The 12,621-nt window shown below is 40.7% G+C and overlaps 1 protein-coding gene across 5 annotated transcripts in view; it reads right to left on the reverse strand.

Moving 5' to 3' along the window:
• Positions 1-10,408: 10,408 nt before the first annotated feature.
• The window catches only part of HERC2 (HECT and RLD domain containing E3 ubiquitin protein ligase 2), a 262,965-nt gene continuing 260,752 nt past the window's right edge, over positions 10,409-12,621 (reverse strand). For all 5 annotated transcript variants that reach the window (XM_077296925.1, XM_077296926.1, XM_077296923.1 and 2 more), the window contains exon 93: positions 10,409-11,299. In XM_077296925.1, coding sequence (XP_077153040.1) covers positions 11,027-11,299 — 273 coding nt within the window. In that variant the 3' untranslated portion in view covers positions 10,409-11,026. The remainder of the gene's footprint in view (positions 11,300-12,621) is intronic.

Consider the following 12,621-nt stretch of genomic DNA (forward strand, 5'->3'; position numbering starts at 1 on the left):
GCTATGGGGCAATAATGAACGGTGCAGAGCACTATATGGCACAGCTATGGGGCAATAATGAACGGTGCAGAGCACTATATGGCACAGCTATGGGGCAATAATGAACGGTGCAGAGCACTATATGGCACAGCTATGGGGCAATAATGAACGGGGCAGAGCACTATATGGCACAGCTATGGGGCAATAATGAACGGTGCAGAGCACTATATGGCACAGCTATGGGGCAATAATGAACGGTGCAGAGCACTATAGGGCACAGCTATGGGGCAATAATGAATGGTGCAGAGCACTATATGGCACAGCTATGGGGCAATAATGAATGGTGCAGAGCACTATATGGCACAGCTATGGGGCAATAATGAACGGTGCAGAGCACTATATGGCACAGCTATGGGGCCATAATGAACGGTGCAGAGCACTATATGGCACAGCTTTCTATGGTACAGCTATGGGGCAATAATGAATGGTGCAGAGCCCTATATGGCACAGCTATGGGGCCATAATGAACGGTATGGAGCATCTATTTTTATTTTTGAAATTCACCGGTAGCGGCTACATTTTCCACCCTAGGCTTATACTCGAGTCAATAAGTTTTCCCAGTTTTTTGTGGCAAAATTAGGGGGGTCGGCTTATACTCGAGTATATACGGTACTTATTATAATATGAATTTTCATGATATTGTGATCTAATGTATATGAAGGACTAATTTCCCTCTGGTCGATATGAGGTTAATTGGGGAGGTAGGCCTTTCTAATCAATTACATGTGCTGTTGTGATCGATATAAGGAACTGTTCACTATGTTTGTATGCTTTTGAGGAAGGACTGTTTTTACTTGGTCTGAAACACATCAGGCCTATGGGGGGTCCCCATGATGTTTTTTTTTTTTTTTTTATCTCTGAAGATGTTTATATAAAGAATGAAATAATTTTTTACTGAAAAATAATTCCTGTGCCGTAAGTCTTCTATTTCTATTTGCACACATGTGGTAGTCAACCACTGATCTCCAGGCACCGACGGTCTCAGGGATATTTTGGTGAGCGAAGTTTTCTCTTCCCTTTTCCCCTTTGCTAAAATGAGCAAAAACCCTACTGCAACAAGTAAAAAGCAAAAGTGCATTTAAATCACACAGAGTTCTTAGTAATACGGTTTTTGATTAAAAATAGCATAAAAGTCATCCCACCTCGTCAAGGATCGGGACGATCCTACACTGTCTAATATTAAAAATCTTACCATGTGTCAGAGTTGACCTCTGTGTGAATAAGGGCAGACAAAAGGACTGGGTCCCAACCAGTGGACACCAGTCTGGGGAAGCTTTTAAATGTAATTTCTAGCTCAGGAGAGGGAGGCCACACCCCGGCTTGCACAGAATGCAAAAATACAAAGAAAAAACACAAAAATTGAGCTTGATTTGAGTTGATATACATGCAGCACATAAACACATGTTCACATTGGCGAAAAATCATGAAAACCAGTGAAGGTTTTCCCTTCCTATCCACACTCTCCTCACAGTTGGTATATTCCAGAAAAAAAGAATCTCACCAAAATTTTTCACTCCCTATAGTAAAATTAAAATAAACCTTGTATCGCTGTAAGGGCGCAGTCTGACGGCCGTATAAATTGGAGCGAAATTGGAACGCAGTGCAAGACTGGCTGGGGGCTCTACCAACCAGAGTACGATAGCTGCATAGAAATACATGAAGCGCTCACGCTCAAGTCAGGAGAGCCAATGGCCAGTCCGTGCACTGTGTTCCGATCTTGGTCCCAATTTATACGGCCGTCTGACTGCACCACAACACGAAGGGAAACATCTGATTTGCCAATGATATGTATGCGATAACTTTCATAAATTAATCTTCTAGCAGTTTGGCCCAGATTCATGATTTCTGTTATTCCATTTTTCAACGATTTGCTCCTATTTTTTTTTTAAAGATCCTTTAGTATTTGAGCTTGAGGCTGCTGTCACAATAGCAGTATTTGGTCAAGTATTTTACATCAGTATCTGTAAGCCAAAACCAGGAGTGGAACAATTCGGCTGTGTGCAAACGTCGCTTTTTTTCAAGTTTTTTGACTTTTTCGCTATAAAACCGTGAAAAAAACGCTCACATTAAGCATCCTATTTAATAGAATGCAATCCGCATTTTTTGTGCACATGCTGCGTTGTTTTCCTGAGCAGAAACGCTTTCCAGAAAAAAACGCAGCATGTTCATTAAATTTGCGGAATCGCGGGGATTCCGCACACCTAGGAATGCATTGATCTGCTTACTTCCCACATGGGGCTATGCCCTCCATGCGGGAAGTAAGCAGATCATGTGCGGTTGGTACCCACGGACTGGGCACCATATAATTGGTAAAATAATTAAAATAAAAAATAGTGATATACTCACCTTCTGATGGCCCCAGTCTTCCCGCCTCTCAGCGATGCACGCGACCGCTTCCATTCCCATGGATGCTTTGTGTGAAGTACCTGCGATGACGTCGCGGTCACGTGACCGTAACGTCATCGCAGGTCCTGAACACAAAGCATCTATAGGAACGGAAGCCGCCGCGTGCATCGCTGAGGAGATCGGGGGCCATCAGAAGGTGAATATAACCATTTTTTTTTTTAATTATTATTTTTAACATTCTATCTTTTACTATTGATGCTGCATAGGCAGCATCAATAGTAAAAAGTTAGTCACACTTGTCAAACCCTATGTTTGACAAGTCTGACCAACCTGTCAATCGGTTTTCCAAGCGATGCTACAGATCGCTTGGAAAACACTAGCATTCTGCAAGCTAATTATGCTTGCAAAATGCTAGGAATATGCATGCCAATTCCGCATGCGATAATTAATTCCCCCTGAAACCATAATCCGTGGGTGGGTTTACTGAAACGACATTCGCCATGAAAACGCAACATCTGGGAAGTCACATTTCATGAATATCTAAAGCATCTCTATACCATTTGTGCCACTTTGAAAGAATAAGGCTGCCATCATACTAGCAGAATTTGGTCAGTATTTTACATCCGTATTTGTAAGCCAAAACCAGGAGTGGGTGATAAATGCAGAAGTGGTGCATGTGTTTCTATTATGCTTTTCCTCTAAGGCTAAGTGCACACGTTGCAGAATTGCCGTGGAAATTTCTGCGCAATTCTGCAACTCCTGCCGCGGGTATATCGCATGCGGAATTGGCATGCATATTCCTAGCGTGGTGGTTTCCAAGCAATCTGTAGCATCGCTTGGAAAACCGATTGACAGGTTGGTCAGACTTGTCAAACATAGGGTTTGACGAGTGTGACTAACTTTTTACTATTGATGCTGCCTATGCAGCATCAATAGTAAAAGATAGAATGTTAAAAATATTAATTAAAAAAAAAAAATCATGATATTCTCACCTTCTGGTGGCCCCCTCAGCCTTCCCGATCCTCACGATGCTCCCGGCAACTCCCATTCCCAGCAATGCCTTGCGACAATGACCCCAGATGACGTAACATCACATGAGACCGCTACGTCATCACAGGTCATTGTCGCAAGGCATCGCTGGGAACGGGACCTGCCGGGAGCATCGCTAGGGTCTGGGCTGGATCCGGGGGCCGCCAGAAGGTGAGTAACTATTTTTTATTCCCAGGGCTTGGAGGAGAGGCTCCTCTCCTCCACCCTGGGTACCATCCACACATGATCCGCTTACTTTGTACATGGTGGGCATAGCCCCATGCGGAAAGTAAGCGGATAAATGCATTCCTATGTGTGCGGAATCACTGCGATTCCACGCAAAGATTGAGCATGCTGCATACTTTTCTGCGATACGATTCCGCCGCGGAAAAATACACAGCATTGCGGAATCCCATTGAATTCAATAGGTTGTGTATGCGTTTTTGCGGTGAAAAACTGAGGCAAAAACGCATACAATCCGCAACGTGTGCACATAGTCTTAAGGTTTTAACAATTGCATTAACAAAATTCTCTTGAATGAGGGTTATGGCTCATTCAGAAGTCAGGGTTTATCATTTACACAAAAAATGGTACTGGTGTCAGTGTTTTGGATCCGTGTCATCAGTGTTTTCATGGATTGATAAAAATGACAAAAGCTTCTTCTATCCTTTGCAATGTTAAGCACGGACAGCACACAGATGCAACCCCTATGCTATATGGGTTTTTCACAGACCCATAGACTTGTATCGGCACTTTTCATCCATGCTGCTGGAAACATAAATAACTTGTCTCCATAATTTTTGCGCAGACATACATACAGCAAAAAACATGTACATGTGAAAAGCAGGGCAGATACAACACATATGTGAAACACAGGCGTCTGAACGAGACCTTAGCTGTAGTACCATGCAGGGCTGTGGAGTCAGTCGTGGAATGAGTATAAAATGGAATGACTCAGACTCCTAAAACATTTAATAAATTGGGCACAGTAGTACAATGTAAAGTATTTTTTTTTTCATAAGAATTTGGGAATATTATGAAATGTCTGATTGAGGAGTCGGAGGTTTGGCTTACCGAATTCACAGCCCTGGTACCATGCAGTTGCCGTACAGATTAGCTTCTGTGACTGAGCCACTTGAGCAGGGTCCCGAAGTTCGGACCAGCTGTGGTTATAAAGACTATTTTTTTTTGGAGGAGGGGGGAATCTCTTTCCAATTACACTGGTCAACAACAACAAAAAATCATCAGCAAAGGTAATATGTCTGTTTTATGGAGTTTGACTTGTTGATTCCAAAAATATGTTTAGTTTTGCTCTATCACAAAGTTTCTGAGATAGAAGTATTTTTGTTATATACGTTATTTCTGCATTTTGAATGTATGGCTTTTCCTATGTTATTCCCATTTCTTTGCTTGTCTTACTTAATTGTGAATTTTCTTGCAGGGAAAACATCAGTAAAGGTTTTAGTGAGTTTTATGGGAAGGAGTATTGACAATGCTGTAAACCAATGACTGAGGAAAGTGGCTATGCCATTTGCTGTTCCCATGATTTGGAGAGAACCCAAAAATCATAGTGATGACTGCTACTTTTGTTTTGTCAAACTGAAGGGCTTTTCTACAAAGAACAAACACAAAATTAATTACCATGAACTTGAATCTGCGATTAGGCCAGTTCCACATGATGTTGCCTTGCCAGTTCCTGTACCACCGTTGTCTGGATTGGATGAAAATGAAGTAGAATATGAAAACTATGGAGCTGAAGCTACTGGCTAAGACATGGAGACCTCAAGTCAAGATGAGTATGTATCTGATGGAGCAGCCAGAATACTTTACTCAATATGAATTAAATGATCTGATGAGAGACCTTTCATTGTCAAAAAATAAAGCTCAACTTCTTGCACCTAGGTTGAAACAGAAGAATCTTCTTCATGGTGACGTCAAAGTGTGTTATTACCGAAACATAAGTAACACAATTTTTCACAGTTGACAGACAAAATGTGTACTGTAACAATGTGAATGGCCTCTTTGAAGAACTGAATCAAGAGTATTTTGTTGCAAATTGGCAATTGTTTATTGACTCATCCCAGAGAAGTTTGAAAGCAGTGTTGCTTCACAATGGAAATATGAAACCATCAATCCCTATTGCTCACTCATGTCATCTAAAGGAAAGATATGAAAATCTGTCAGTTGTTTTGGATGCTATACAATATAAGCATCATCAATGGACAAGTGATTGGTCTGCTAATGGGAATGCAAGGAGGTTTCACAAAATATTGTTGCTTCTTGTGTTTATGGGACAGTAGAAATACAGTAGAGCATTATGTTCGTCGTGATTGGGGACAGAGAAACATCTATGCTCCAGGTAGAGACAATGTTCAGCATAATCCTTTATAGTTGCTCCAACAAAAATCTTTCTTCCTACACTACATATAAAGTTGGGATTGATTAAAAACTTTGTGAAAGCCATGGCAAAAAAATTCACAAGGGTTCCAGTACATTTCACAGAAATTATCCAGAATTTCACCAGCAAAACTGAAGGAAGGGGTATTTGTTGGTCTTCAGATCAGAGAGCTTATGAGAGATGATGTGTTTGAAGGAACTCTAAATGATAAGGAATTGAGATTTTGGAAAAGCTTCAAGTAGATCTGTGAATACTTCTTAGAAAAACAAAAATCTCCAGAATATGTTGAAGGTGTTGAGGAACTGCTAAACGCAGTGTCTTGGATGTCGCATGTCTCTGAAAATGCACGGTTTGCATTCACATTTAGATTTTTTCCCCTCAAAATCTTGGGGATGTAAGAGATGAACAAGGCGAGCAATTTCACCAGGACATTAAATTTATGGAACACCGCTACCAGGGTTTTTGGAATGACTCAATGATGGCAGATTATTGTTGGATGTTATATAGGGACAATCCTGAAAAAAACATATCAACGACAGTCTAATGTCAAGCACTTTTAATTTCTGCTCATATTTTGATTTATATTTTGCATGTGAAATTATTTTGGTTAAAAAAAAATTGTTTTGTAAAGTGAAGCATTATTTTCTGATATGTAGATTACAGTTTTCTTATAATAATGAAGCTGTTCCATGGAAACTATATGTGCTTCAGAAAAACTATAAACATTTTTGAAATCAGGACTTAAAAGATGATTCAGAAAAGTACAAAGTCACCTGCGAGGATTACAAAAAATATTTTTTGTAGACCTGTGTTATTAGGGTATGTTTCCACGGTAAGTAAACGCTGCTTGTTTGACGCTGCAGCGTCAAACAAGCAGCGTCCAGATGTTCCAGCATAGTGGAGGGGATTTTATGAAATCCCGTCTCCACTATGCGTGGAAACCCGCACGCGGCGGCCCTGCGACTCCGGACATGCTGCGCGTCTTTTCAGATCGCAGCATGTCCGTACACCTTGCGGGGACGCAGCGTCCCCGCAAGGCATATCACAGGGCCCTATGGGGAGGGGTGCGATGATCCCGGATGTGTACTGTACACATCCGGCACCATCGCGTCCCAGAAAGGGGGCGGGGCTTAGCGCCGAGCGATACCGCCGCCCCTCCGGACCGTGGAGCCATACCCTTAGACTCCCCTGAATTCACTGCTCAACATGAGGTCAGATTACAGTTGCTACCTATAGAAATCTATGGAGGTAAGATTGAGCTAGAGACAGAGCAACAATAGCTATAACAGAAACAAAAGGGGAATTGTAAAGAAAAAACTCATAAAATATAACTTAATTTTACAAGTTAAAATAGACACACAAACAAGCAAAAGATCCGAAAAAGATCACAGAGCTACAAATTACCTTCAAGGCTGAAAGGGAAAATGGTGGATTTACTCCCTATACACAGCAATAAGTAGGCACAAAAACAGCAGGTGGTTCAACTCTGCACCATGAAGTAACTCACAATAGCCACAGAGGTCACATTTACTTATATATTAATAAAGTGTGTAAAGTGCAGGTAGGCCCATATAGAAAACCAACAAGTGGTATGGAGTTACTTTTATCCTCAGGGTGATTATATAAATTAATGGAACATTCTCACCCATCTGTCATTCTGACGTCTGGCTGCTAACAAACACCTTGCGTTACAGCCCATCAGGATCTGGAGATCACCTTTCATCTCCTACATACATCCATTCTTTAGGGCCACAAGGGATAATATATTGCAGCATAAGACCACCTTCCGACACATTTCTTCCCAATAAGGGATTCATCAGGGAATAATGTAGTCTGCTAAGGAGGTCCGTGCATCCTCTCACCTCCTGTAGTGAAGCCTGAGTGCCGGGCTTCCTTTTGAATTGCCACGCGATGACCCAGTGTCCAAACTCTGGTGAGGTCACTTTCGCATGTCAATGCACATGCCCAAGACAGAGACCGCAGGAGGCTTGTGTTCCAAACTTCTTTTTGGAGTGAACTATTTTCCTTGTTGTTGCCTCCCTCCGGAACGCAACAGAGGTACTTCCGGTTTGCATCTCATTCCCAGACCTACAAGCATCACGTCATATCGTCTATTTGGAACGCAGGTCAGACATCTATGGAACGCAAGCTCCCTTAACAATCATTAGACCTCACTATTAAAGCTGAATAGTGGCCATAACAATCCAAAAGATGGCCAGTGATATACAAAATAGGTAAATCCTACAAAACGATCACACTACAGTAGTGAGGAGTAATAAAATCATGCTTCAGAATAATTCATACCAACGGGAGGAAGAAAACTAATTGTGGGATATGCCAGAGGATCTGGATGAAGGTAAAAAGTGTGTCTCACTCTCACCAAATAACAATGAAACAGAAGATCATAATAAAAATAATGAAATTCTACAATTATGGGTCATGTATAAATTTTTTTTAGAGACATCAAAGATTATTAGGCAGTCTTCCCAGGCTTGACAGAAAAAGACACTGTTCTCAACCCAAAGAGAGACATCATATAACTAACTTGTACCAAAATGGTATGATTCCTGTCAGAATTATCAAGAATGGACAGTATTTAGGTAATTTTATCAGAGAATAAGACGAAACAGCCACACGACTCAAATCTTCCGTGAAATAAAAAACCTGTGTCCTTTATTTCATTTGCACAATGTGAACAAGGTTACAAAGAGGGACATTGACAGGACATGCTGGGAAACAGAAAAGGACCTTTTCTGTTTCCCAGCATTTCCTGTCAATGTCCCTCTTTGTAACCTTGTCCACATTGTGCAAATGAAATAAAGGACACAGGTTTTTTATTTCACGGAAGATTTGAGTCGTGTGGCTGTTTCGTCTTATTCTCGGATTACTTCGCATGTGTTTCCCAGCGAGCACCTCTGCACACCGTGAACATACCGCGTTGGGTGTCGTTGACTCAGTCTATCATCTCCACCAGTAAGTCGATTTTTGTCTTTGTGCCATTAATTTTTTCTTATGTAATTTTATGTTCAGGGCACCAGTACTTAAGAAATCCTTTGGGGACCCTCAAGGAGGAAGGGGAAATCGATCAGAGGAATACTACACTGTCCCAAATCAAAGGAAGGGAAGAAAGGGGAAGGGAGGTGCATTCGCCCTGCCTAGCAGCAGAGGTTGGCACCTTATTTCCTGCGCAATGGTGCCCCAACTCAACATCGTCTCTCCCTCCCTATATAATCCTCTTATAGAGAAAGCAGGCAAATGTCAGCTGTTCATTTAGACCCAGCGGAGACACGGTTTTAAGTCGATAGATTCATCCTTGTGGGTTTTTGGGGATTTTATCAATCCCCATGAATTTAACCTCAGAGGTGTTGCCATCATGTACCTGGTTCATGTGCCGTGCTAGGGGGTGTCCCTTCTCTTAACAAGATCCCTCAGTTCTCCTACATGTCTCCATAACTCTCTTTGTTTTTCTAACATATTCAAGTTAACACGTGCATGTTGCTTTATAAATGACCACCTCGCTCGCACAATTTATGAAGGATCTAATTTCATATCCTTAAAATCCTGTGAGTCACGAATAAACTGTTTATGTTTTTTATCTTTCAGGCGATGCTGATATTTTTCTAAAGTATTTTGAAGACTCCATTCTTTACTTGGAAAGTCAGGTTCACCTGAAAACTTCTTTGTGACCTCAATCTGTTCCTTCAATGTGTCCGTCAATTTCACTAGATTATTACGCTCCTCTTCCAGAAGTAGTTGCATTAGTTTAAGTGAACTGTTTGTTGCTTCTCTCTCCCATTTGGTAAAAAGATCAGGGTTTTTTTATATATAAAACCAGGGGTTAAGATGTCTGGGGACTATTCCTGCTTTGATATAAAATTCAAAACCCTGAACTTCCCACTATGAAGAAATCTGGTTTTTGTAGACCCTAGTGAGCTCTCTGAATGTGGCGTTAAATGATGGTGTATGCTTTTTTTGAGGAAAACTCTCAGAGAAAATGTCTTACTTCAGGCATCCAGTGGTTTGTGTCAATACTCGTTGTGAGAATTCCTGCCATAATCGATTTTAATGATATTAATATAGCAATTTAGTCACTTTAAATAAAAGGACCAAACAGCCGGAACAATAACCGAAGCCCCAGAAATAAACAATAGCTATAGCAGAAACAAAAGGGGAATTGTAAAGAAAAAACTCATAAAATATAACTTTTAATTTTACAAGTTAAAATAGACACAAAGAAGCAAAAGATACGAAAAGGATCACAGAGCTAAAAATTACCTTCAAGGCTAAAGGGGAAAATGCTGTATTTACTCCCTATACACAGCAGTAAGTTGGCACAAAAACAGCAGGTGGTTCAACTCTGCACCATGGCTTCGGTTTTTGTTCCGGTTTTTTGGTCCTTTATTTAAAGTGACTAAATTGCTATATTAATAGAGGCAGAGAAACACTGAAAAAAAATAAAAAAAGCAGGACACAAATAATAAAATAGAAATAGTGTTACTCCTCATGAACATACAGAACATATTAGGTCACCAGAAACTATTTAAAAACACCAAAATATTGGGAAAATGTTGGTTTTAAAAATTAAAAACAATCAAATCTAGTAGTGACACAGTTTATTCAGGGGGACAATAGGGTGCATATGTCAAGGAACTAAACACTTATATACACAATTCCAATAAAATGTAGTGACGGTGACATGAGTTCACTTAAAGCATAAAGTGGGAGCCAAAATATACAAAACAGAACTCTAGTGTTAAGAAAACACTGGGTTGTCCCCCATTTCTAATTTACACGTAACTGGAAGGAATACTGATCTGAAAACGTCTTATTAAGCAGGTTGCCAGGAGAGGGAAATGAAAATGATTAATACTTTCATGTTCTCCACTATACGGTTATTTGCAACCATTAAGAAATTACACAGGTATACAACACTAAATAAGAAAAAAAAATAAAGAAAAAAAACTATTGCACTCACATGTAAAAGGCTGTGCGGCCTCACATCAGGACACTGCACTGTTTTCTGTAGTAAACATTTACAACACATAATAAAAGGAATAGGCACCTACGCATCGCTTTTAAACACAATGTCAAAGTTCGATAAGTCTTTCTTCATATATCTGTAGCATGTACTGTTAAACTTTGGACTGCCAGGTTCCCGTGAGCGCCGGGAATCTCAGTGCATTAGGAGAGCCCACTTCCTTAGCCTCGGCTCACTTAGTGTCCGGTAAGGTAGTCCTGTGTGGAGTCAGAAGCAAACGAATCGGCATCTTCATTATCGGAGTCGTCGCTGCTGTCGTCGGCTGCTGGCTCGCCAGTAAGTGCAATCCGTGCATAGTCATCAGTGTCTATAGACTTGCAGAAGTGAATAGCATATTTTAATTTCTCTTCAAGAACCTGCTTGCAAGAATATCTGGGAAGCTTCAGCAGGAAGAAACATGTGTAGGATTCTGGAAGAAAGTGATCTGGAGGATTGTACTTATCCAAGACCTGCATAGAAGAGATAAGAAACAAATAGCTGAGACTTTCTCAAGCCTTTACTAGGGAACATCTACATATAAATGTCGTCTGTCCCCTGAGAAACCATCTGAAGGTATAATGGGCCTTCTAAAACCTGCATCTGCAGTGTCAAATTTTATACATTTTAGCATTTATGCAGCCTTAAAAAAAAACAAAAACAATGGGGTAGAAAAAAAAAAGTACAAAATAATTTGACACTTCTTTATAAAATCACAAGAATCTTTTAATTTAAAACAAAAACAGTTTGCAGACAGACCGGTGGGGTAAGTATAGACCAGACCTAAGCATTTACATCTTAGCAGTATTTACGCAAGCTTGAAAAGCGTAGGTCTGTTCCTACCCCACCTGAGTCGGTCTGTAAGAGGTTTTATTGGTTATGACATCAAAGAAGATTTGTGCGATTTTAAAGAAGTGGTGGATTGGGCTGTAGATTTTTATTCCACTGAATTTTGATACCCTGCAGGTTCCTTGAATGTCCACAGAACAGGAAGAACCGGTGGAACTCTTTAAAAAAGTGTCACACCTTTTGTATACTGTTAAAAACCATGAAAGTTTTTTTTCCCAGTGATTAGGATACAATGAACACAACATGTACATGACATAATGCCCTATGTTATGGGTCAGACATTCGCCGGTGGCCACCTTAACTAGACATAAGGTTCCAATTCTGTTCATATAGAGGAAAAGAAAAATAGCAGCAAAGCCAGTCCCTCTGTGTGACAGACACCAGCAACACCAGAAGGGCTCCTATGAGTATAATGGTTTTAATCTACTTTCTGCTATGGTTTTTCTGTCTGGACTTGTGATGTATGCTCAGAATGGATCATCTATCGTAGATGTGAACACAGCCTTAAGCTGGCCATACACATTGGACAGCTTTTCAGCTGACAACCATCTCTCTCATGCACAGAAGAGCTTGTCCACCAGCAGCTTATCTCCGGGAGAACATGGTGATCAGCAGTCCGAAGTTGGACATGCATGTTCAACATCTCTCCAGACCATCAGTTGGCCGGTGCCACCATACACATTAGACCATTTTTCGTACTCGTTAAGGTCGTCCAACCATTTGTCTAAAGTGTATGGGGACCTTCACTCTAAAATTTGAGATGGCACATGATCCTGCACAGCAATCATGGAGAGTGTAAGTGCAATTAAAACCTCAGTTCATGGTGATGGGCAATGTTAACCAGTAATTTTTAAGATGGTAGTGCCGATTTCATGGTCCACTACAGCAATTTCCTTTCTGTGCCGCACATTGCGCCAGATGTTATATGCTGCACCCTGACATTGCG

Source organism: Ranitomeya variabilis, chromosome 3 (genome assembly GCF_051348905.1).
Source record: "Ranitomeya variabilis isolate aRanVar5 chromosome 3, aRanVar5.hap1, whole genome shotgun sequence".
NCBI classification, from domain to species: domain Eukaryota; kingdom Metazoa; phylum Chordata; class Amphibia; order Anura; family Dendrobatidae; genus Ranitomeya; species Ranitomeya variabilis.